The 27838-nt window shown below is 34.3% G+C and overlaps 1 protein-coding gene across 5 annotated transcripts; it reads right to left on the bottom strand.

Moving 5' to 3' along the window:
- Positions 1-56: 56 nt before the first annotated feature.
- LOC128240823 (mitogen-activated protein kinase kinase kinase 12-like) lies at positions 57-27838 on the bottom strand. 5 transcript variants are annotated; one of them, XM_052957731.1, is made up of 15 exons: positions 27579-27838; positions 18941-19227; positions 18120-18270; positions 17134-17227; positions 16032-16215; positions 13674-13865; positions 12257-12415; positions 10673-10831; positions 10118-10226; positions 9777-9886; positions 9055-9171; positions 8257-8385; positions 6636-7512; positions 5391-5687; positions 57-4611 (listed from the first exon to the last, which is right to left on the bottom strand). In XM_052957731.1, the coding sequence occupies exons 2-15, from the start codon at positions 19192-19194 to the stop codon at positions 4510-4512; spliced, it is 2934 nt and encodes a 977-aa protein (XP_052813691.1). In that variant the 5' UTR covers positions 19195-19227; positions 27579-27838; the 3' UTR covers positions 57-4509. The 5 variants fall into 5 exon arrangements, with proteins under 5 accessions (XP_052813691.1, XP_052813690.1, XP_052813689.1 ...); XM_052957730.1 differs by lacking the exon at positions 27579-27838 and adding an exon at positions 26055-26143; XM_052957729.1 differs by lacking the exon at positions 27579-27838 and adding an exon at positions 25468-25600.

Genomic DNA, 27838 nt, shown 5'->3' with positions numbered 1-27838 from the left:
AGGTCTCAAAGTTCTTTCTACCTAAATATATATATATATAAATAAAAGACGTCACATATATTTCACTGGCTTTATTATTTCAATATATGCATTAACGTTGACACAAAGTGTAAAACGTTTGAACGTAAGAACCGATGCCTGCATCACGTATAGGGTTCGGAGATAAAATATTACAAAAAATGGTTTTGATAAAAATTGGTCAAATGCCGTTATCAACATGTACATATAAAACCCTTGATTTTATAAGAAATGACAACCAATGAATTGAAATGACTAGTCTACATGTAAAACATGTATATACATGTACAAAGGTACACATGTATTGGAACTGTATGTTAATATACATGCACAAAACAGCAATTATAACATAAAGTTAAATTATGTAAATTTATACCTAATACATAATTTTAATCCCTGCTTATTTATTTGGTCCAAAACTGAATTTTTCATATCAGATAATCGACAAATGAGAAAAAATTCATTGAAAGTTTAGATTTAGCACATGAATTACTTTGTTTATATAAGCAGTAGAGGTTCTTACAGATAATAATTGTCAACCCTGAAAAATGTGGGGGGGGGATGCTTGTGTGTGAGGGATTCATGCCTCAAGCAGGGTAAAGGGGCTTAGACCCCTTTTGAAAAAAATCCAGTCATGTATATTCATTTCAAGATACTTCATACTGTTTTCAATCCATTTAAATTTTTGAGAGAAAAACATTTTTTACAATTTCAAAAAGTCTGAAGTTAAAACTCTGAATCCTGTAATCAGAAAAATCCTGAACTTTAGAACCGATAATGGGCCAGGACACACAATTTTGGGTCTTCAGACAAACATTTATATATATATATATATATATATAATTTTAGTTATAACATATCTAAATCCCAATAATTTAGTCAAAACTTGAGTTTTTTATATCAGGTAACATAAGGAAAAGTGTTTTGATCATTTGGAAGTTACACACTGCAAGTTACAGAATACCTAGCACTTGAAATAACCACACATTTTCATTTGAAAACATCAAATTGGTGTATTTGACCTTTCTTTGCAACCACCAATTAATAAATTGTAAAATCTCCAACAAAAATCTTTCAACATTCACAATTATGACAGCAAACAGTGTGTGTATATCACGTGATAAATTACGTCATATATGCTACGTCGGAAGGCAACATTTTGCTTAAAATGAAGACTTAAAAACGAAGATAACTTTTCTTTTACTACTCCATTTAAATGAAACAAATGGCAGTCTATGCCGCTTAATGAGACTTGTTTCCAAAATAATGTTTTGACAGTGCTCTGTCAGACTGCCGTATTGTAAAAAAGGTTCCTCGAAGTGTTTTAAGAAACTAGACTCTCAATCAAACTCTGGTAAAAGACCAGAGGCGGGGCTCCGTAAGCGGCATAGACTGCGCTGTTTCATTTAAAATGGTGAAGAAATAGGGAAGTTATCTTTGTTTAAAGTCTTCATTTGAAGCAAAATGTTGCCCTCCAACGTAGCGTTTATCACGTAGTAAACACACACTGGCATATATGCTAACAGAAATAGGTGTGACAAAGAGGTTCAATAATAGAATATTCACATTATAAAAAAAAATCAACAAGATACCTCTTTCAAAACATAATAACAGTGTAACATAGATAGGATTTACACAATCATATAGTTTATTGCATATATTCAAATAATTAATCTAGATAATCAGAGATAATAATAGTAGAAATATTTTCCTTCAAAGCTTGAAAATTTAAGCTTAAACTAATATATTATTTGATAACTTCTCTCTGTTCAAATTCACAATAGGTTAAAGCTAAACTCTCACAGATTGATTCTTTTGACAACTTTCTTATTTTTTGTCTTGGAAGGAGCCAATTTTTGCGTAAGGTCTGGGAACCAGTTATAGGAGACTGGTGGCAAAATATCAGATTGCAGTTTTAAATATTATATTCAAAAATTGACGTTTTGTGGCTAAAAGAGTTACTAAGGCTTTAAGATAAAAAGAGTTTTTCTGCGTAAAACATGAATTTTTTAATGTAAATGTGAAAAAATCTGCGATCTGATCCTTTGGCAGTAGTTTTATATAACTGGTTCTCAGACATTTGTCAAAAATTGGCTCATAAGAATGTCTTAGAAGACAAAAAGTAAAAAAGTTTTCAAAATGGTCCATCATTCTGTAAGAGTGCAGCTTTAAGGTATCAAAACCACCATTATGTGCAATATTTGATACTGGGTGACCCCATATAATGGTAATTTTGGTATCATATGAAAGTTTATTGCTTGCAAACTATAAGAAAATATAGAAAATTCACATTCAGTTTGTAGAACTTACCATATTTACTTCAAATTAAATAGATATGTAATGACCTATTTTGCAAAATTAACAGATATGTTTGTTACATTATTTCCAGTATAATGATTACATAATATTCTTTTTTCTGAACATTTCTTTTCTTCATAATGACACCAACTTAACAAAGGGTAGCCAGGCATCAAAAATCAACATAACTCATGATTTCATGATCTGATACCATTTTAATGCATACTACAGGATTGCTAATTAAAATCGTGCCAGGGGTGGTATTCAATATTGTTCTTAATTTGTCTAAGAATGATGTAGCTCATCGGATTACTTGTTTTTAATAACTGACCAATTGAGTGAATGAAGTCAGTGATGTATGACCACAAGATTGACTTAAGTTGAATATTGAATACCACCCGAGAGTCTTTAAGAGATTTTTTGAAAATCTTTCAACCAGGGCAGATATTTATAAAACATCTTAAAACATTTGCTTACTTTAGTAATTTCTCCAAAGTTAAGCATGAAAACTTCTGAAAATTATACTTAATTAACATAACTGAAAATACATACATTTTAAGTAAAAAAAACAACCCTTAAAATTTTCTTTTAAATTGACTATGACTGTTTAAGGAGAACAACTCAAGTTAAGAAATAACTTAAGATGTTTTAAGAATACTGCTGCCCAGTTAACATAAGCTTAGCACACATGGTTGATACACTCATTAAATATCATATCTTTGTACAGAAATTCTTAGATATTCAAGACCACTAAACATATTTTTTCCAGTATCACCTTATTTCAAACTATTACAATTTTTCACAAAACGTTTTGACGTTTTTTTCTGACCATTTCACCAAAGTTTGTTTGCGTCACAATTTATTTTCACTGCATATATTTAACACCTAAATTTTAAAGTTATGTAGAATCACAATGTATTCACTAATAATAGCACACTTTAACATCCCACACGAGCACTGGAATGTAGCATTTCAAGTTTTTATACAATCAATATAAAGCAGCCTTTGAGATTAATAATAAATTAATAATCCAAGAAATCTGTGGCTCACTTTTGATTTTATTAACACGTTCACTCTTTGAACTTGAAAGTAAACACTGATTTAGTTGTTCATTATACAAAGGTCATATATCAATGTCACTTATAGGTCAATTTAATTCACTTGACAAACATATTCAGGAACTTTAAGAGAAATTCGGAACCTCCTGTTCCAGGTTTTTGTTTGCAACTCTGTCCTCTATGTTTTTTTATCTGTATGCAGGACACATATATAATGGAACTGGCTTCTTCTGTTACAATATCCATCCTTGCCCTAAACCTGATTATAGCCAGCAAATGACAGTAAACAGCTGACAGAGTCGTCAACAATTGCGCAATCTACTCTGTTACACATGACACAAGACAGCTGATTGTGTGGTCACATGTTGCAGCTAGCTCAGTTTTGTAAATCTTCCATAATGCCAGATCAGTCTTCAAGGAGCAGCTCATTCTTTACATGTTCACAAATTTACATGTCAGCATTGTATGTAATCAAACAAATCCAATGTGATAATGCAAGTTGAATTATTCACAGTTGCCATGATTATTTGCACTTGTCTTGACAAAGGCCGTTGTGAAAAGAATAGGTGAATGAATCCATAAACATGTATTAAGGTATTGGCCCTATAGAGCTTACACTGATAATGTTTTGGTTTTGGTTAATGTTATGGTTCATCAAGTGGCCGGAGCAAGGTGGCCATTCCTCCGGCCATCATTGTCATCATTGTCAGTTATGTAGCGGACATAATTCCCTTCCACGGTTGGCTACAGATCTACAGAACTACAGAACTTGAACTGTTTGGCTGATGTCCAACATTCAAGCCTGACATTGCTTTGATGTGATCCTAATGTTCACATATGCCATATGCTTCATAACTGGCGTGGTCTGAAATTTTCCATTTAGGATATTTCTATGTTCACCGTTTACAGTTTTCCACAGTGGCCCAGCAACATTCCTTGTGCAACTCTAGTAATTCTACCAGTATTTCTGGTTCTATGGATGGTAATGTTTCATCATTTACCATTTATGGTTGAAAACAGAGGTTTGCACTGTGGATGTGACTATTTGTTAAGATGAAGATATTTCTGTCTTCACCATTCTGTGCCCAGCCTTAATGGCGTTAATATAATTGTCTATATGACAACGTTTCCCCGTTCACCACTCTGGTTTGTCGACGGGGCGTTTTCTGTGAATGGCCGTGTGTACGGTAATGTCAGAACACTGATCAGAGTCGGAGCTTGTGTAGCCATGGTGGACCTGAAGAAGAATGATATTTCTTTTTAAAATTTGGAGACAGACATCTTAATATTACTGAAACAATGTGAGATCAATTGTAAATTGGTATGTATAAATATCAGTGACTTTTTTTGGAATTATTTTTACCGCCTGTGCCTTGCAAAGTGGGAAAAAAGTTGATTTTGGGAAAAATGCAAAATCATGCCAAAATACCTAATATAATGGCAAATATAAATGCATTATGCTGTGAAAGAGGTAGTCTTGTCAAGATTTTCTTTGTATTTCAAGAAATTCATTGCTTTTTTTTCATTAACGTAATTTGCATTTATCAAATTGGGAAAAAATTATAAAATTTTGGGAAAATGGACAGTTTTTTGCAAGGGGAAACAGTCTTTAGAAGGCGGTAAATTGCACCAAAAAAAAATCACTGATATAATATATATGAGCATTGTAAATAGCATTGCTTTTTACGTATCAATTCAGGTTTGAAACAACTTTTGGTTTGGGTTACCCGTTTTAATATACCGTTGGTTTAAAAAACATGATTTAAAAAAACTACCAATTATATTTATAGTGTGTGCTTAATATGTAGTTAAAAAACCATTAAAGCTTTTAATATTACTTCAGCCCTATTCCCCATTGATGACAATGTTCTTATATAAAGCCTAATAAAAATCATAAAAAGAAAAGGCTTTCTATCCGACCTGCTTTGAAAAGGTTGTAACCCTAACAAAACCAATTTTTTAACAAACAATTTTGGAGGGGGACCTTATAATGAGATTTAAATAATTACAACATACCTCAAAGGACCTCTGTGGTGATGCGCGCTGTTTTAACTGCTGGAATCTTGCCTCCGTATCGCTGTTTCCTGGATCTTGTACGCACCGGGACAGTTCCAGCTCAAGGTTCTCCGATGAGTTTGTGGACAGTAGCCCGTCAGGTGCCGTCGTCATTGACACCTCACTAGTGTTTTCCTCCTCGGACAGATTCCCGTCAGAGCTTCCGGACAGGCAGTAGGACCGCCTACTGGTGGTACCATGCCGACGACCGTCGTCAGAGCTGACCTCTCCTTCTTCGGACCAAGAGTCTTCGGAATGCTAAAGTAAGAAAATATTGATTTGATTTCAAAAATAAGATATATCGCCTCTTGGGAGCCTGTATCATTGTTGAACCATATTTAGATATAACTTTTTTTATATATTATATAAAAATATATTTCAAAGTACATATGCACACAATGAATCTGTAGTAGAATATACACCATACAGATGTAACAATGGAAAAAAGGTGATGACTAGAAAGGGTTGTTCTGTACTATATGGTTAACAAAGGCTTTTACAAACAGGATTCTCTTGATGGCTTGGAAAACAACAACGCATGTATGCCTGTAATCTAAATCATCATCCTACTTAAAAAAACTTTTCAACATTGGTTGAGCCATACATCTTACTTTTTAATGTGACGTTGTAGTTTATATATATATATAGTTTTTGTTTTCTATTATTAAGGCCAGGGCTTTTCTGATTGGGAAAATGTGTTATTTTGACTAAAATTGGAATCTCCAATTTTGCCTTGAAAAAAAACACCTGAAAAAAGACCAGAAAAGGGAATGAGATAAAGTTTGCTCTTTAAGAGGGTTCAAATGTTTTATAAAAAGTATATAAATAAATAATATGTACCCGGTATTCAATTTTTAAAACATAAAATTGAAAATTTTGTTTTCATATTTGGAAAAAAAGTATACCATGCTTTTTAGCATTGGTAATTGCAAATTTATCAGAACAAGTATGAGGTCCCTCGGTCAAAGCGTTCTCAAGTTATTGATCGGAAACCATTTGGTATTCCGACCGACCGACAGACAGACAGACAGACCGACCGACATGTGCAAAACAATATACCCCACTTTTTTCAAAAGGGGGCATAAAAAAAACACTGAAACAAATAACTGTCCTAAGATTAAATAAAAAGCTATAATTAACATAACTAAAGAAATCATAAATAACAAGTTTAAACATTTAGGCATACTAGTAGTGTAAGATACTCACTTTAGTACTTCTCCTAAACCTTCCCGGAGCTCGGGGCTGCCCAATGAAGTTGTCTTCTTCCATGGAGTCATCCAAGCCCAGGGGGGACGGTGGGTTAGAGGGAGACAACTCCACATCAGAAATACTCCTCTTCATTGTCAAGTCTACATTTACATTGTCTCCCTTGGTTATTTCAATAATGGGAGCATCGCTGAGACTGTCACTAGTGGTCATACACGAGGATTTCAAATTCTCGTTAGAGTCCATTTCTCCTAAAGAATTTGACTGTGTTTCAGAGTTAGTTGTGGCGTTTACTTTTGATTTTGTGTCATTTCTGTTATTCTTAAACTCCACTAGGTTCACAAGGTTATCTCTTGGACTGATCGGGCTTGGGGTGGTGTCATAGTGCGAGGACTCACACGTATTACTGTCAACTTCTGTCGCACTCTCTCTGGACGGAGTCGTCTCCTTGCTAGAACAAGTAACGTCCGAGCAATGACCCTCACATCCAAAACAAACATCATTCAAGTTTTTATCACAGTCGACATTACTAGCACTGAAATCCAAGTCTCTATGTGATTGACATTCTGTTGGGCTCCCTAGCTCCCTTAGGGCAGTAGCGGGGCCCAGAAAATTAAAGGTCGAGGAAGACACTTTGGTCCTGTCTACTGGGCGCAGACAGACCATATTTGCCTGCAGTTCGTCATGAAGAGCGTCCTTGGTGGGGCTCTTTGTGGGACTCGTGATGGAGGTAGAAATGTTGCCCTTGCTGTTGCTACGGCGATGACGGGTTTTGCGCATCCTCATCTTGCTGGGGGACGGGTGTAGACCCCCGGGGCTTGTCACTACAGGGGGTGGGGCAGCCTGGAACTTCGCTGAGTCTCCACTCTTTTCAGGGCTGGAGGTATAAACAGTGTTTTTCGTTTAAACATGTGTAACTTATAATGACGAGTGGTCATTTACTTCAGCAGATGGGAACTTATATTGTATAGGTTGTTGCCAATTTTTTATTTAAATGCGCTTATACTATGTTTGACTCATTTGACTTCATTCAGGACTCAAAACAAAACAAAAACTATTATGTTTTGTGATCAGATAAAAAAATATAAGCTAAATTTTAGTGCTTTTTAAACAAGGTATTTTGTGTCCATGAAGCTATTTACTGAATTCTATTTGGTTAATAAAGATTAATCTCTATACAAATTATGTATTTTTGTTTTGGTCATTTAGATCAAATAATTAAACATAATCATGCTTAAAAGCTGCATGACCATAATATAGTGCCTCTTTAAACATCAAAATTCAAATTTTTACTGACTGCTACATGTAATAATGATTAAAAGAAAGTACATGCAGCTTTACTTAAGTACAAATATTTATCATTGTTTCAGCTCTGTTATTTATCAAGTCTCAAATTAAGTGTAATTTACTTTGGTTTAAACATATATTATTTTTTGAAGTATGGTATGCAAATTATATACAACTTTAATATCAGAATGGTATAGTATTGAGCTTAAAGAAAGTCAAAAACCTACGAAAGCCCTTTCAAACTTAGCTTATTATAAATGTTAAGCAACAAAAAAATGTTTTCTTCTCACTCCTATAGTTCAATAATTAATTTGAATCTTTTATATTTTCCCACCTGGCGGGCTCTGACCCTGACTTGTACGCCCGTTTCTTTGTGAGCCTGTCTAGGCGTACTTCCTGTCTGATCACCGGGCGTAGGATGCTCTTACGTTTCTTGGCATACATTGCTAGCTGTTGTTCACGTCTGAAAAAAGATTTCAAATTATTTAGTCAAGATAAATGAAAAAAGATTTCAAAATACCTGATAAAAAAAACAGAAAATGGCTGACATTTTACAGCAGATAACATTCAAAGAATTAAGACAATGCGAGTCATTAGCAAGCTTCTACCCTACCATGAACTTAGTGAAGTGATATAACTGATAACTGTCCTCGTTGCAATCATTTATCCTATCATTCCTTAATAACATATATATATTTAAATTAAAGTCATTGTCAATACTGAACCTCACAGGAATAGTCATGACAAATATAGGGTGACGCGACAATTTAAAGCAATTTGCATTACAGGGGCCGTATTCATAAAACACCATTTCTTAACTCACATTAATTTCCTCAAATATTTATAGTCAAATGTAAAGAAAAGTATATTAAAGTGTTTTTATCAAAAAATGTATGGGTTTTTATGAAATCATTGGAAATAAATATATCAGATATTATTAACTTATCATATCACATGAGGAGAGAGATACTTAAATTAGGAAATTGAATTAAGATATTTTATTAATACTGGCCCTGTAATGCATTTGAAGACTAAGCCCGACACAAATGCAACTCCTTCTCTTTACATATGTCATTATGCTATTATTGCACTGAGGCCTAAAACACAAATAGCCAACGAAGATGCTGCATACTTGATGAGTTCTCGTTCTCGTTTTTCGAGCTGCAGCATACAGGCGGTGAGCTCCATGTACAGGTTGTTGGCTCGCTCTAGCTTCCTCTCGTAGTGTTCCCGTACATCCTGGGCATGCCTGCAGGTGGGAAATACAATAACATGACACAACTGTATACAATAATTTAAATACCAGGTACACAGCTTTTTCTTCATTGATAAAAGCTCAAATCTGAAACACCAAAAATATCAATCTCTCATCTCAAATATTTTTCATGCATATGGATCAGATCTACATATAGCCATTACCATTAATGTATCAATTACAATGTTGTGAGGTCCTTTCCAATTTCAAAATACCCTACTTACTACAAAAGGCCCTTACAGAACGCATGAAGCCCTTTCTAATCCACCTTCTTAAATCTAAATGATGTCTCCATCATCTACACAAAACCCTGTTAACTTTATGAGGTCCCTCTCAGCTGAAACCACACCTGAACACTGGAAGGCCTCGATTGATATCATGAGGCCCCAATCAACTGTGTGAGGCCCTACTTGAATTCCTTTAGGTGATGTTTAACAAGCTCCTCTTCTGTGCAAGATGATACCTTAAACTGTGACCCAAACCCCTATCCACCCTAACCCATCAAACATTTCACCTACCTGTGTACACCCCATCCCATCCGAAGTGTCCCCTACACCTGTTTACCCCCACCCCCCTCCAAAAAGGTATTGAGGCCCTACCTGAGTTCCTGTAAGCGACGTTTCACCAACTCCTCCTCATTATGTGCCAGGTGGTTGCCCTCACTGTGGATCTTCACCAGGGACTCCGCAATCTCCACACGCCACTTTATCTGCACGGAACACATATCATTGAATTAACCAGCGAAACAAGAGCTAAGAAAACACATTTCTAGCAAAATCAGAGAAAAAAGACAAAGAATGTATGTACAGTATTGCTTAAAAAAATCTACCTGCCAAACTTTGCCCTTATAATGCCAATGAATGGCCTTTTAAACACATATACTTTTTCGATAAAATCAATTGAAATGTTAAGCATTATTTTCCTCTTCTGGTTATTATACCTGTGATTTGATGAAGTCGTCCTGCTGGAAGTTGAGCAATTCAGGGGAGGCTATCTCCAGGTGCATCAAGATCTGTCGGAATGACGGTCGGTTACGGGACTTGGCACTCCTGAACAAAGGGAGACAATTGGGATCATAGCTTTTGTAGTTTTAATGTGAAGCCACAATTGTTAATGACAGTCTAGCAGTTCTTTGGCTATATACAGTCTGACGACATAGTAAAATATAATGGCCTTTTAGTTATACATTATTGTCACAGTTAACAAGATCCCAATGTAATGTTCTGACTGAAAACAAATCAAGATTTGATCAATATGTGCATACAAAATATGGTCCTATTTTAAGTCTGAAAGGAATTTACTGATTGGTCAATAGGGAATTTTCCTGGAAAACCTTTGCTTTGTTTAAGGAAAACAGCTCTAAGATTCCTTTTTATTTACCAGCACTGCCTCATGAGCAGCTTGGTCTACTGGTATGGTCACAATGATGTTGGGTATATGAAGAGATGAGAGTTACACCCCATCCCCCAAGATAATGTGTTAAAGGTCTACTTACCAGCACTGCCTCATGAGCAGCTTGAAGCCCTCTGGTATGGTGGTAGGTATGGGGAGATGGAGGGAGTTACGCCCCACCCCCCAGATAATCGCTGATGAGTCCACCTCTTTGTAAGGTACCTCTCCCGTCAACAGCTCCCAAAGCACAATACCGTATGACCTTAAATATGGAAATATAAATCATATATTGTTAAAGAACAATGTGAGATGCAATCTGCATCCATGTTAATATTTGTAAGAAATTAGCTTTTTGTTAAATGTTAATATATATCTGCAGGAATGGGGACAGGCCTTTTTCATTGGGAAAAATGCCTTATTTTGACTAAAATTAATAATTCCAATTTTGCCTTGAAGCCAACAAGTATGCTTTCATAATTTGACAGAAAAGGAACAAAAAATAGATTAAGTTTTAGCATCAGGAAAGGGAGCAAATTGAAGCCCCAAATAATTCAAATTTCTCAGTCAATGAAGGCCCATAAATCAACAAATAATTAACCCAGAGTTATCTACCTTGCTACACATATGCAACTTTTCACAGGAAACATGCGTAACTAGTTTCAGGAGAATATCATTAACAGATTTTGAATTCTTCTTTGAAGTTATGTATGCAGCCGCTAGCAACCCAGAAAAATGGCTTTAATGCTTTGAAAATTCCTCGATTTCTTTTTTATGAAAAAAAGATGATGTTAAAAGGACACTGGACACTTATTGTCAAATTTATAAGCATAAATCAGCTGTTTGTGCAATCAATAAAAATCAGTCCTATGCTAATATGAACATACCCTAAATGACTGGGTATTAGACGCACTTTTTTCCCTCAGATTTCGATGCAAAAAAATGCCTGCGTATAATACCAAGTAACAATTTTTTGAACTTTTTTTCTGAGGTCAATTTCAAGCCGAGAGTTTATTTAGATTTATGTAAAATGGGATGTTACTTGCGTCATATTGATCGAGTATATACAGGTTAAAACGGCAGTTAAAGATCGGGATACGGTATATCGTAAGACGTTTATAATTTCAACAAAAATATTTTTCGATTAAAGTTATTCAATATTATTTTGAATAATAAATTGAATTGAACAATAATCAAACTTGCATATAAAAAAGCAAAGATGGGCACTGTCAAAATATTTTTTGTCAGTTGTACGATAAGGTGTGAAAAACTCGACTGCCTTTAACCTGTTTAACATACCAATACTACAAACTGTTGCGATAATGGTCTTGTTTTTTCGCACTTTGTCACGTTCTTTATTCTTTTCTGTAGGTTGACATTTTGAGAAGGAACCCGTACAATATATGGTTTTTGCATAACTTTTAAACTTTTAATTCTCGACAGTATGGTTGTATGGTTTTAAAGATAACCATCGCCATTTTCACGAAAAAAAAAGATTTGTCACTGTCAAACATGGTGGCCGAAAATGCCGGACAATTTTGACATTTTTTCTATGCGTCTTTTAACCAAAAACATAGATTAAAAGTTATTTCTTGGACTTTTCACATATTTTTCCCTGCGTCTAATACCCCCATCGTCTAATACCCAGTCATTTACGGTAACTTCAAATCCACAAATCTCAAACTCTCACCATATATCAACTTTCTCGGAGCACAGTTCGTTCCGTATGACCTCAGGGGCCATCCACGCCACCGTGCCAGCAAACGACATCTTGGTAGACTTCTCGTTCCACGTCTTGCTGGTTCCAAAGTCTGATATCTTCACAACATCGTTCTTCCCAATTAAAACACTGGAATAGAGTGAAAGATGACATTCACCAAAGGGCAGAAAATGGTTAGTGATTCTATAATACATTTTTTATTCATTGTCTCTTGTTATTAGAAAATGTCATACATTTAATTGTTTGACATTAGTTTGATGCATATGTATGCAGGGTTAGCATTTATAGCTATATTATGCACCGACATATTTTTCCGAGTGGTTTAAGGGCTTACTCGCAAAATGACTAAACACACTCATTAAATCTATGTGATATATGAGGATGACTCTCTCACAGATTGACTGTTATGACAACTCTTTAATTTTTTGTCTTGGAATGAGCAAAATTTTGCATAAATTTCTATGAACAAGTGTGATAAGACTGTTGATAAAAGATCAGATCGCAGTTTTTAATATCTTTAATACGTTCGAAAATTAATGTTTTATGACTAAAAGCTAACAGAAAAATAAGTTTTTTGATAGTTTTCCAAACAATTGAGATTTGTTCGATTGTATGTTATCCTATATGACTGATTTGAAATTACTTATGCTAAGATCAGCTGATTCTGAGACAAAAAGTGAAAAAGTTGTAAAATGGGTCAATCTGTGAGAGTGCAGCTTTAAGTGTGAATATCATTCCTAAATTTAACTTCTGAAATCTAGAGTATTCGTGGGAAAACCCAAAACAGAAATTATCTCGAGACTGAAGAAGCTCTCCAATCAGACGAACACAAAACAGAACCATCACAACATGTCCATTACCCTTGCACACGCAACTATTACAATGTTTTCAGTTATCTAATAGCATAGTTTAGCAATCGAGTGCTCTACTTTCTGTCTGAGAATATCCACTTGCAGAATATTGTGACCTAAGGCAAGTCAATAGCAATATTCAAATTGCACTCGCATCTTGCCAGTATGCGTGTCCAAATTTGATGTTTCAGTGTTATGACCAAATAATGGCGATAAAAATTTTTTAAACTATAATTAACAAACATCATGAGATTCATTTTTTTTTTTATATATGTTTGAGTCAGAAAATACAAGTTATGGAAAGCATCATCTTTCCTCGTAAAAAGAGCCAGAAGCAGAAGTGATTTAATTAGTTTTACAATGAGTAAGAAATGAGTTATTACAACACTATCAATCACTCTCGTTGGCCCAATATATGGCAAAAGTGTGGTCATGTATTGTTGGGGAAAACTGGAGTACCAGGAGGTAACCCAATTGTCCGGCTTCTTAATTAAATATAGAAAATATAATGTTTCGAGCTTAGAAATCTGACTTACTTGGGCGACTTGAGGTCCCTATGTATGATCTTGTGATTGTGTAGATAGTTCATGCCGCTGGCGATCTGCTTGGCCCAGTCGAGCACGAGAGTCACGGGCAGCTCCTTCCCATCACGGAGTATCTCGTACAGCTGACCGTACGGACAGAACTCCATGATGATGCAGTAGCACGGGGCCTGGGTGCATACACCTCTGAGGAGAAATAAATTATTTATTATTAGATTTTCATGTATACACTGGCAGGGGAAAAAATAGAAGTGTTTGCCTTCCTTCACCTCTGGGGGAAAAAAAAATCATTTATTAAAAGGTTTTGCATGCACCTCTGAGAAGAAATTATTTATTTATTATAAGAATTTGCATATAGTGGTGGGGAAAATTATATTAATTAGAAGCAGTGTGCCTTCCTTCACCTCTGGGGAGAAATAATTCATTTATTTAAAGGTTTTGCATACACCTCTGAGGAGAAATCATTAATTATTAGAAATATTTGTTTTCATACACCTCATGAGAGAAATAATTCATGTATTTATAGAAGTGCTAAAAGCCAGTCAACATGACCCACAGGTTCTTACAGATAATAATTTTCAATCCAGAAAAATAGCTGTAGGGGATGTCTGTCTGTGTATGAGGGAGTCCTACCTAAAGCCGGGTCAAGGGACTTAGACCCCAGTCATTGAAATTATAACTCTGGATGAACAAACCTACATTCTTATACCATTGCCTGGCATTAAATTTTTGAACAAGCTCTGCTATATAAAATTCAGAATTTGGGGAAGCCCGGAAGACATTTTACCAGTGCAGGGCTTGCAGGCTTGTGTTAATTTCGACCACTGCTATGAACCCATTTGAAATTGTTTCCAACTATATTGTTTCATTTATACCATTGCCTGGCATCAAATTTTTGAACAGCTCTGCTATATAAAATTCAGAATTTGGGGAAGCCCGGAAGACATTTTACCAGTGCAGGGCTTGCAGGCTTGTGTTAATTTCGACCACTGCAGACCCCATTTGAAATTGTTTCCAACTATATTGTTTCATTTATACCATTGCCTGGCATCAAATTTTTGAACAGCTCTGCTATATAAAATTCAAAATTTGGGGAAGCCCGGAAGACATTTTACCAGTGCAAGGCTTGCAGGCTTGTGTTAATTTCGACCACTGCAGACCCCATTTTAAATTGTTTCAAATTATATCTTATTCATTTATTTTCATCTCAAGGTACTTTCTACTGTTTAAGATGCTGCATGCTAATGACCAATATTTTTCTTTACAGCTGTACATTTTTTTCAAGTTAAAATTTCTCAGTTCTGATTTCAGGATTAGTCTGGAGCTTTAGAACCCCTGGCCCCAATTTCTCGAAACTTCTTAAACTAAACAGGCATAAGTAGCTTATTTCAATTAGCCAGAATACATCATACTTAAATTGAATTTTGATAATTAAAAAATGGTTTATTGTGATTTGATAACCAAAACTCTTTAAGAAGTAAATATTACGCAAATTATTGAAAAAAAATAGTGAGCTTAGCTTAATCCTGTTATAGGAGACTTGCACAGTTTTGAGAAATTTGGGCCTGAGGATCGTAAGACTCGATGACTTCGCCTTCATATGGGCGTTATTCAACAACATTACTCCTACTTATCCTGCATGACAATCATTTTATACAGTTATCATTTGTGCACTTGTAACTCTCTACCTTGTACAAGATGAAAACATGCTGAATATTTAATTAACAACAATAAAACTTGAACACCTGTACAGTAATTAGATTAATTGTATGTTCAAGCGTATCACTTTTTTTTCCAACGTCTGTCACACAAGAGACTCATGATTCAGTAAAATATGACGCACCATTTCGCTCAAAAGTCTGAAGAAAAAGTCAGAGATAAACCATTAAATATAGACATTGAGCTATAATTATAACCTAGAGTTGCATTTCCATATGCCCACCTCTGGGATAATCATACATCAAACCTATATAGTAAGCCAGTGAGCCACCAGGCAAGGTGGTGTTTTGAACCATTTCAATTAGAATATTTATTTAACCTTTTCCCAGAGAATGTTATGACTTTTTTTTCTTCAAAAAATGTATAAAAATGGATCTGTTATTCATGTGTATTATATAGAAAATAATTGTTTGTTTCAGTGTAAAATCATCATATATTTAACCGAGTGAGCAACAAGGAAAAAATTCATGAGTGACATAGCCACGAGTGAAACATTCACTTTGGTGTTCATGAGGCGAAATATGTATGTTTTGTTATCCTTGTCTGTTGAAAATGTTTTCTGCTTAATATTTGCAGGACTAAACAATTGCATTCATGTGAAATGAATTTTAGAAATTTCGGGATTTGACTCACTTGAATGGAATGACGTTTTCATGGTTGAGCTTGCGGAGGTTTTTGATGTCTGTTTCTTTGACGTCCCGCACCTTCTTCACCGCGACCTCTTCACCGTGGAGTTTTCCGAGGAATACTGGGCCCTGGGCTCCACTACCGAGCCACTGAAGGTCTGTGATGTTCTCAAACGGGATCTCCCAGTCATCTATGAAATAGCAAATGAATCCTCTTGAATATAATAGTATGTACAAGGAAAGCCGCAATGCAATGAAACAGGGTTTGCAATGATTGACAGAAGGACTTTAACCTTCCTTGTGAGATTCAGCTTCAACTGATTTTCTATTTTTATTACCAGTAACTTTGACCATGACCCTAGGTGCCCAAAATGCAATCCCTTGAAAGGCTTCCTTAATCTCCAATATACAAAGTTTGGTCAAGATATGTCAACCCTTACTAAAGTTTTTTAGTTTCATAGGTGAGTTTGATGACGCCTACCCACTTGAATAACAATTACCGTAATATCATTCTAATAACCAAGTTTAACTATGAAAACCTGGTTAAAAATGTGTCAAGCAGAAATTATTTTTGGTTCCTCTTGTTTTGAATGTACATTACAAGAAAAGAATCTCACAATGACATGGCCCCAGTTTCTCAAAATAGTTGCAGTATTTACTCAAGTATTTACTTAATAACTTGCTCAACTCATTTAAGCATATAACAGCATAGCAATGATTGAAAATATGAACTGCTTTGACCCTGTTAAAAGTGATTTTTTCCCAAAACTATATATACAAAATTATGTTGATAATTATAGAGTTGGACAATATTTTGAAGAAAATCCTTCAATAGTTGTACTAATTTCTTTATGCATTAATGATGATCTGGGGTTTTTTTGTTCTTAATTCATAATTAAGGCAACAAGAAAAATGAAATTTAAGATTGACAAAAATTATTTCCTTTCCTTTTACAATACACACAGGATATAAACAGTGTCCTCAGATGTAAAAGTACTTGAGAATTTCGAATAACTCAGGGCATGGTTTTAAATGCCATCAGCTCTTTGAGGTTTAATTCTATCGTATTAATCATGAAACTCATATTCTTATATTAAGACAAACCATACCTGAGCTGTCTTTCTTCATCTCGGCCACAGCAGCCTTGCCGATCATTGTCCATACCGGCCGCAGACAGCCCAGTAGACCCTCAAAGAAACCACCCTGAAAATGTACATAAAAAATAAGGTTAGAAGAAAATGTCTGTTTTGATAAAACAGCTTTGTAATATTGAGGCATGACTCTCAACATTACGTGCATACTGGACAAGGGTTTACAGCCATGTAAACAGTGTTCCCCTCACCCCTAGTCATTGAAATTAGACTTTGGGTGAACAAGTCTGAAGTCAGACACTAGTGCTTGGCATCAACATTCTTACAAGTCCTGTTATCAGGCCTTCCAGCAGCCACTAATAAAAAAGTAGGAAAAAAGTAGGAGGTTTTCTGACAGAAAAGAAGGAGATAGTAGGAATATTTTTTACAAAAAAGTAGGAAAAGTAGGAATAATTTTGGTTAAATATGTAATTATTAATAGCTATAAACTTACCTAGAGGTGATGTTTTTAATGCAAAATCATACCATGCTATATGCCACATTGAATATTTTAGTGAATGATGCTTGGTCGGTTTCTGTTGCTGAACTGTGTGGGAGAAAAGATGATGCAAGTCAAAGTGGAACATGTTGCCACACCTTTCAACAACAGAAACCAGCCAGTTTGACATCTTTTGTTCATTTTCTGCAAATAAAACTAGCACAAAGATCAAACTTTAATATTTTTTCAGACTTTATTTTCAAAAAAGTAGGAATAGTAGGAGTTTTTTAGAAAAAAGTAGGAAAAAGTAGAAAGCTGTTTAAAAAGTAGTAAAAAGTAGGAAAAAGTAGGAAAAGTAGGAAAAAGTAGGAACGCTGGAAGGCCTGTGTTATATAAACTTCAGAGTTTGATCAAACCCTGAAAGCATTTTACCAGAGCATGGGTTACGGGCTATTAAATATTTGAAAATCATTTAGATTACAAAATTGCATTGTTCTTACAAACTATTTGACATCAAGTTCATTACCTGTGTGCCTGTGTAATCTACACTGCTTAAGTGTGAACGGTGACACGGGGTGACGGGGGCAGAATGGGCGGTGGGGGACACATCACTGCTGGACGACTGGGACTGCTCTGTCAGGCTCAACTGGTCAACATCATGGTCCAGCTGTAGCATACTGAAGTGGAAAATGGAGGGTAAATAAAATGGAAAAAAAATTGTAATAACTTGTCATTTAATATCGCAACTTCATTACACGTTTCTTGAAATACAAGCATGATGTTACGGCCAGCAGGTACAGATCCAGGAATTGACCTCAGGGGGGCATAACCTTTTGACTTGCAACCCTCCCCCAGAACTAAAACCTATTTCAAGCCCAGAAAGCATTTTACCAGTTTCTAGCTTGTGCGCTTGTGCAAAATTTGACCACTGTTATTTGGTTCAAAATGTTTGTAAGGGGGTCGGGGGTACTCCCCATAGGAACGTTACAATTTTTAGACCAAAATGGTGCATTTTTGGCATATTGTATTACTATTTCCTTCTTTATTAAAATAAAAGTATATCTTGGACAATTTAAGCTGGGACTTGTGCCTGGTGCACCACCCCTATATCTGCTAGTGGCCAGTGTCTTTCCACGAGGGTCTGACTACATTCATCGTATAATTATTTATCTTGCTTATTGTTTAGGAGAGCCATTTGATTAAATATTGTTACATAATTTATACAAATTTGGCAGACACAAGATATATTTAGTTAAACAGATATGGTAGATCTTACTAAATGAATTTCTTTCTTTACAAATGACATTATGTAAACAACTGCTTTGAATCAAACAAAAACACTCTTACCTATTTGCAAATTCAAAGTCCGAGCTGCTGGTCATAAGGATATGGACATTACTGGGGCTATTCCTGCTGTTGATTGGTTCATCTTTGGGCCCGTGGCGGTGTCCATGGTCCAGTCCCCGTGGAGCATGATCTAGTCCCCGTGGGGAATGATCTAGCCCCCCTGGGGCATGGTCAAGGGTACCCGGGGGTCGACAGGTGGCCATTCTCCGGGTCGCAACCTCAGAGGGAGGCTGGAGGTTCCTCTCCAGTGTCATTGTGGGGTTGGGCGTCAGGGATCAACGAGGAGCCTGAAACATAGTAAGATTAATAAACATGATGGCACAATTCAGACATTATCACAAAATTACATGTTCATGGTCATGTATTATATGGCATTCATTGAATTTAGACTTATGGATGAGGAAGCCCAAGTTCTTATACATGCATCAAATTTTTAAACAAGCCCTGCTATATGAAATACAGAATTTTAGCCCGGGGGACATTTTAACAAAGCAGGGCTTGTGGGCTTGTGTTAATTTTGACCAACAATGCTATGTAGTATGACATGTAAAATGTTTCTTTGTAATCCTCATGCCTCATATTGAAATGTTAACCCATCAATCATCCAATGTTGGAACCTGAGGCCTAAAGATCCCATAAAAATGCGAAGACAAGTGTATGTTTAAGTACTTAAGGAATGGGGCCATTTTTTTACCCAAACGGATCAGAAAAACATACACTATAAGTCCCGGTGCCCAGTGTTAAATAATGGAGCTTTACTGTAACTTCCAAACACTTAAATCTGTAGGAATATCGCACTGTCTAGAAGTAAAAAAAGATCAACGTATATACAGGTCAGGCTTAAGTTCAGTTTCAAGTATACATCATAATACTGAAAATATATAACCCTAAGATAACTTCAATTTTTAAACTAAAATCTTTAATGAAAGTTTGAAACTGGCCCATGACATGCCACACAAAAGTGTCTATATCTTTAGTTTAAGGCATATTAAACACCCCTTAAATGATTGAAGGCCGCTTGTCCACTCTCACTGGTGTCAAAATCTTCTGAAATCAAATATCAGGACCAAATATTTCAATATCTTATGTCAAATTGTCAATACATAATTGTGATAGTAACTGAAAAACTTAACTGAAATTGAAAACCACAAAATTCCCCTTTAGATACCTGTGAATCAATATAATCCAGATCATACGATCATACGAAATAAAACTGTAATCCAGGTGCCAAGTGCTCATTAAACAAACTCCGGAAAGATAACATAATAATCCAGATCCATTGTTGATTACAATTTAAATAATTAAATCCAAAGGCCAAGTAATTGCGACATAAACTTGAAAGATAATGCAACCAAATCTGTCGTAGTTACTATATAAGTCAAGTGTCAATTTAGCAATCAGATAAAATTCAATTTGTTACTGACAGTTTAAACAATTACCTAATCCAATTAGCAACCCTTAAGTAAGCTGTCAACAATGGACCACGGCCAATAATAATGATTTGTCATTATTCGAATATTATTTCAGTTCGTAAGAAAACAGTGGGAAGTTGATATATCAAGCGTTGTACTCGATTACATGTTTAAGAAATTGATATTTGTATGGACTTAATATAGTGCCTCATGAAAAAGCAATTTTCACACACATATTTGTTACACTTTTACCAAAAATAAACTAGAAAAACAACTGATATAACCGCAAATTGCTGTGCGTTTAATAATAACAGAGTCCAGGAGTAACGTTATACAGTTTGATATTGAATTGAAGTTTAAAAATAAACAGTACAAAGAGAGTCCTATTATGATCCGGATGTACGACTGGTCTGGATCTGAAATCATTTTTTTTCAGTATTTCCGGTGAGGGTTAGGGTTAGTCCGGTCTCAGAAGAATTGGGAAAAATGATGTGGGCGCGAGTCGGAAATTATCAAAATTTTATAAAAAAAACAACATGTCATAATTATAACAGTTTTCTTTAAAATTAACTTAAAGTTGCACTCTCACAGATTTACCGTTTTAACAATTTTTTTATTTTTTGTCTTGGAAAAAGCAAACTTTTGCGTATATATCTGCAAACCAATGACATAAGAGTGCTGACAAAAGTTCAGATCGCAGATTATAATATTTTTTTTCGAAAATTAATGTTTTATGGCATAAACCCTTACTCACGGTTTAAGAAAAAATGCATAAAACATTAATTTTTTAACTTAAATATAAAAATCTGCGATCTAACTTTTTGTCAGGTGTCTTTTATCACTAGTTTCCATGGATTTTTGCAAAAAATCGCTCGTTCCAAGACAAAAAAGTTTTCAAAACGTTCAATCTGTGAGAGTGCAGCTTTAAAGCACATAATTTCAGTTAAAATAACTGTATTTATGATATTACATATCTAATTATTTTAACCAAATAAAAATCTCTTTCATCACTCATTTGAATAACAGACTTTAGGTAATCAAGCCTAATTTCTTAAACTCGTACTTGGCCTCATAAGTCCTGCTATATAAAATTTAGGATTTGAGCAAGTCCTGAATTTATCATTTTACAAGGGCAAACTTTTGCAGCCATGGTTAAATTGAGGAAAATTACAATTTTTGGCCATTCACCAGGGAACTGGTCTAGACACATCTTGAGAGGGCAGAGACATTGTTTCAGACTGCCTTTCCCTTATGTATTAGACCTTTAAAATAATAATTGATAGTGATAGAAGAGTCTGTTATGCCAAAGGTTTAAAAATGACAGTATTATATGATTGTTGAATATTGAAATCATTTTAAATCATTTGTAACAATATGTGACAAAGTTATCATCGGTAAGAAATATTTTATAATTGTTCATCTCTTTGTTTAGCAAGAAATCATAAATGCCTACTATATATATACTATATATATATCTAAATTAAAAAGTTCCATAGTCTCTTAGTCTATATTTGTCCATAATTTCCTTTCTTCTAATCATTATAAATTATAACTTCCTGAAAATAACTGACAACTTTAAAACAAATCAATATTGCATCATCATCCTTCTGCCAGTCTTACAAACCAATCCTTGAAGTTGAGTTTGATCTGGGCCCAATAACAAATCCTACTCTAGGTTTTATACTGAAAACAGATCATGCTGCCGAGCATTAAAGGCAGGGAGAGAAGTGAAACTCTACATTATTAATTAATTAAAGTCAGATTGCACTCTGTAACACCGTGACAATGAATGAATTTACAGGGCCAAGTCATCAACATCGCCCATACATAACATTACCATGCCCTGTGGAGGAAAGTGAGTAAATGTCGAGCAAAAACCAGCATCCTCAGTGTAAGGTATTGATCTGTTGATTCTGAAATCAATATCCCATCACTGATCAAAGACTTTGGTAGCAAACTCCAGAATCAGAGTTGACATTGGTCTGATGGAGCGTCATTTCCATATTTATTAAGCTTGATTGCTCGTCGAAAAAGCATAAATGTATTAACTACCCTAATTCATTTTACTGGATAGACCCTTGTTGAACTAACTGTAATCTTTGAAATAGATACGATTATAGGGGTATCAAACTTCTCAAACAGCTCTTGAAAGAATCCAATCAGTTAAAATGCCCGGGTCAGGGGTTTTCATGCACTTCAAAGGGCATTACAGAAGTGCAAATGGGATTAAGACAATTTCTGCAATTACTAACTTGTCAATAATGATTACTAAACCTGACATTACAAGAAGCCAATATATATGCAGATATGATATATTTGAGAAATAAGCATGCAAAATTCCCATGGTACCATGAATATACCATTGGTTCAAACTTGGAAATGATCAGATGGTTACAAGTAATAAAACAATGATTAGGAATTAGAATGGCCTGATAATTTTCTGATAATTGATTTTGGTTTAAGACCGATTTCCAATACATATCAGCATCTGTTTATATATCTTTTGAATAATAAATGACACTCAGCTTATATTTGTTGAACATTATGCATTTTTCTTTCATGTCCATCCTAAATAATTCATGTCAGTTACAATGACCAGCCTGGGCTGGCATTTTTCACAAAGGCCAGAAATACAATCCTGCAACCATCACAAGTCTAGTTCCTTCTTGTACATTTACAATATAATATTAATGATAATCTTTATTTATATAAGCTTTTCAGTGACAGTTTGAAAATAAAAATATTCTTTATTACCACACACTGAATATAAATCAATTAATCAATATAAATCAATTAATCAATAAAACAAATTCTTAATAGCCAGGCCTGTTCAAAATTTGTGAATATTACTTAGCCCGCTAATTTAAAATTTGCTTATTTTATAACCATGCTTGTTCACAGTTTGAATTCTTTATGAATGCTTGTTCAAATTTGTGAATTTTTCATTGCCAGCTTGTTTAAAATTTACTTTTTTTATAACAAGTCTTGTTCAAAATTTGAATTTTATAAAGCCAGACTTGTTGCCATTTCTGAAGCCGAGCTTGTTTCAATTCCTAGCCAAGAAGTCAATACCAGCTTGTTGATTTCAAAGTTTAATTTTAATGACTACAGTTCAAGGAAATATAGCTGGCAGATGCCTAAAACAGCTACAGTAGGGATAGAAATCAGGACTACCCTTGTGCAGTGAAATGAATGTCCCCCATGCATGTTAAACCCCCATAACATTGTATCCTGGAGGCCTGTGGACATTTTGTCTGTGTACTAATTACATCAAATGGCTCATTAGAACACTCTCAATCCATTACAGAGGGCATTTAATCTTGCAGAGGTGATGTCTCCACAGATAACTTCGCATAGAAAATTTACTTTTTCACATAATTCCATCAGTAGCAATTTACATAGCTACGGGTTGTTGTTTTATACATCGGAAGACATAGTAACATTAGGTGTAGGCATGTGAATGTTTAAATCATTCAAGATGTACTCGTATTCTCAAATAAGCAGTACCACCATTAATACAATTGATTTATTATTTACCGAAAACGATGAATAAATATCGAAAACAATGGTTCTTATGACTTATATTGTGTTTAATTTGAAAAAAAGGTGCAGTAAACATGGTATTTCTACCTTATGAGATGATAGTAACTGTTGATCACTGTAAATCTTTTAGGACCCACCAGCCATTTAATATTTGTCCGTTTTCAGCTATTAAAAACATAATAACAATCTTGTTATCAGCTATTGATATTTTCCAGAAATACATTATTTAGTTCATAGTTAAAGGTTTATCACTCAAAATTTATGTTTGTTAATTTGATTATGAATACGAGTATCACTTAAAAGGCGTGATAGGACATTACTTTTTTTCAGTGACATACCCATATATATAGAAGGCCTAAAAAAAAAATACATTTGGTTCGGTTTTCGTTTTTTTTTTAATTGCTTTTCAATATGAAGTTTAAACCTTAAATGCTTATACAGAAGATTGCTTTAACACCATTCTCCAATGATGAAAATGATATTCTCATATAAAGCCTAATAAAAAAAAAAAAAAAAAAAAAGCCTACCTACCCTACCTATTTTTGAAAAGGATGTAACCCTAACCAAACAATTTTTTTTTTTAGGCCTAATAATAAACCGTCTATGATATGACTCTAGTCCCTGTCACCAAATGGACAATAATTCAGCAAAAATATCATTTAAAGGTATTATACCAAATTTTAAGGCATCATTCATTATTGTGTGCGTTGCTAAAGGGACTTTAAATTGAGAAATACACAACCAAATCCTACGCTTTAAAGTATAATAGTTTAGAAGACCCTGTATGACACCTTGTCTAGGATTTTGCTGCCTCACGAATAACGCTATATCGATTCCAGTCGTTACATTGTAAACCTGCATGTTAAAAATCGTGAGAACTTCCTGTGGGTGGGGGGATTTCCAGCTCCTTTTTTATTGGTTATTTTTTTTTCTATATTATACTAGGGAGTTCTTTCATGATTAAAGTTGTTGCTTAAGTAATTAATTAAGGGCTCTAATGTTGAACAGTGACACATAGTGTTCGGGGCTTTAGAAACTTGCCCCTGGTTGATGGCAGGTTTCCCCTTGTAAAAGAGGGTGAAAAAGTGAACTAACCTTATACTTTTTATTGCATGTTTTAAGTTGTTTTTATACATTTTAATCATTCATTTTATCAGCTAATGATTTGTAACTAGCAAAAAGAAGGGGTGGACAAATAAGGGCATGTATATTGAGATGGTCAAGTCAATGGAACTTAAAAGCCTGTACTCGACTTAAGACACTTTGGTCTCAGCTTTTTACTTCATACTGTGCCTGTCAGTCACCAGGGACTTTAAATGAAATATGCTGACAGCAATAAAACTAGAGATACCTGTAAACACAAATAACTTCCACTCAGATAAAACACGATAAATTAACAACAAAGAATAAGATATGAAAGCTTTCTTGTCAACAACTTATGACCTAAATAAATGATCAGTAAGAAATCATACCATACCATAAGTGTAGCCATATTAGGCGTGTCCATAATAAAAACAAAACCAATAAGAAGTGAAACTACCTGTATAAACACTGTCATTCCATCAAACTCACCAATAAATAACAAGTAATCCTTTATTAAGAATATAGCTCCATTTATATGACAAACAATAGGGTATATTACTTAAAACTGGCTAATAATCCATTTAAATCAGCATTCAGTATTTTGCCACAGATGGTATTTAGGACAATGTACACGCACTATATCATACATCAGTTGTTTCCCCTTGTAGTATAAGATCAATATACTTGCTTTAGTTCATTATCTATGGCTGGAGGCTCTTAAACCTATCTTAACAGTACGAGCATTTATCCTATCTTAACAGTACGAGTATTTATCCTCATATTGAATCTTCATTTAAAGTACAGAAATGACTTAAGTGATATATGTGTATAATATAAATACCATGAAAAAACACAAAAACCTCAAGAAAAATTATTTTTAAAATTTAAATTTTAAAGTACAAAATATGAGGGGAAATTTGACGACATGGCCAGGCAGTCTAACAGTATAGCAATAAATGTATTATAAGCTAAAGTCATCATTTTCAATAATATTTAAGTCATAGCTGATATAATTAATCATTGAATTAGAATCAAAGTTAATTTGAAATACAACATTTAAACTCAAGTTCATTTACCTTAAAATCACAATATGTTCAAATTGACACGGTGTATTAGCTGACAGAAACCATCTTGCAAACAAAATAGGCGGGAAACTTGTCAACGTTATAGGCTGACTTCATATCTAAAAATATCGCTATAATCTGCTTTATATCGTAAGAGATATAACCTTGAAGTTTATCCAATTTCAATGTGGCTCTTTCAAGCTGTTTTGTGGCCACTACATTATTGAGAAATCTAGAACCCCATAACATTGCAGTAATAATCAGTGAATATCAAAAGATTACCTCATTTAGTATTAAATGAAGAATAGAATATTCTTTAGTTTAGCTGTATAATTGTATAAATGATGAAACATGTGTCCAAAATGAAATACACAATAGTGTTCAACCCTTTTTTACTGCAGTATAGATATGGTATATAGTTACTAAAGAAAACATGTAATTTTGCATGTACGGTTAACAGGGTGAGAAATTACGTGACTTAAAGCTGCACTCTCACAGACTGACCGTTTTGCCAACTTTTTATTTTTTTGTCATGGAATGAGCCAAACTTTGCGTAAATGTCTGAAAACCTGTGGTATAAGACTGCTGATCAAAGAACAGTTTGCAGTTTTAAAATTAGAAAATTTATGTTTTATGGCTTGTGAAAGCATTACGAATGCTTTGAGAAAAATGAAAATATCGGCAGTTTTCCAAACAATTGTGATCTGTTCTTTATTATAATTGCCAGTTATCTTATATATGACTGAATTGAAAGTACAGTTTCCAAAATCAGCTAATTCAAGACAAAAAAAAAAGTTGTAAAACAGTCAATCTGTGAGAGTGCAGCTTTAAAGGGGTTCTCACCTGGGTCAACACTGGTCACAACTGATGTAAACTAACAAGAAAATGATGTTTATGTCTGAATAACTTTTTCGACAGAAAATATTTCTTAGCCTATAAAAGATTATGCTATTTTCTTCTTCAACATGTGTGAAATATTTTAGATTTGCTTATATTTTAATGATGCAATCCTTGGCTGAAACACAACCTGAAGGAATTTTGTTTACAGCGGTTGTGACCTGTGGTGACCCATGTGAGAACCCCTTTAAAGATGCACTATTACCCAAAAATAAGATTTAACATATTTGATACAATTGTTTTAATATACGCAAAAGGATGAATAAATGTCGAAAACAATAGATCTTATGGATGATACCGAGTTTATTTTGGAAGAAATGTGCAGAAAACACGATATTGCTACCTTATAAGATCACAGTAGATCGCAGTAAATCTTTTAGCATTTACCAATCATTTAATAATTTTGCGTTTTCAGCTATTAATTAAATACACGGTTATAATATTGTTATTATTAATTAATATTTTCCATAAGTGCATTATTTAGTAAGTATTTGAGGGTGTACCACTCAAAATTAATGTTTGTTTTACATGTGTATGTATCGATTTTGAATAAGAGTGTCACTTTAAGTCACATGATTCCTCACCCTGGTTTATAAGTCAATGTCATGTATTAAAAGAATTAGACTTTATCATACTCACTTCATACCATCCATTCAGTCATGAAAAAACAACACAACTTGTATTCAGTTAAAAGTCCTTTAATTTTTCATAAAATCCATATTAATATCAAAGGGGTCAAACACGTCCATTTGCAAAAATGAAACAAAGTTCTAAGAATGTAGACAATTCAGCACTGATTTTATTTTTCATCACCATCATTCCATCAGTTCAAAAATAGACACTTCCAATTATATAACAGTACATCAGTATGAGTTTTCTTGACATATATTTCAAGTTTT

Source organism: Mya arenaria, chromosome 7 (assembly GCF_026914265.1).
Source record: "Mya arenaria isolate MELC-2E11 chromosome 7, ASM2691426v1".
In the NCBI taxonomy this organism is placed as follows: Eukaryota; Metazoa; Mollusca; class Bivalvia; order Myida; family Myidae; genus Mya; species Mya arenaria.
This window is presented reverse-complemented; position numbering and strand designations above follow the sequence as displayed.

Excerpts from the sequence above, each read along its gene's own strand:
- LOC128240823 (XM_052957731.1), bottom strand. The coding sequence starts at position 19,194 with ATGACACTGGAGAGGAACCTCCAGCCTCCCTCTGAGGTTGCGACCCGG. Across the intron at positions 16,216-17,133 it reads GATGAAGAAAGACAGCTCAG|ATGACTGGGAGATCCCGTTT; the intron begins GTATGGTTTGTC and ends GCTATTTCATAG. Across the intron at positions 9,887-10,117 it reads ACGACTTCATCAAATCACAG|ATAAAGTGGCGTGTGGAGAT; the intron begins GTATAATAACCA and ends TGTTCCGTGCAG.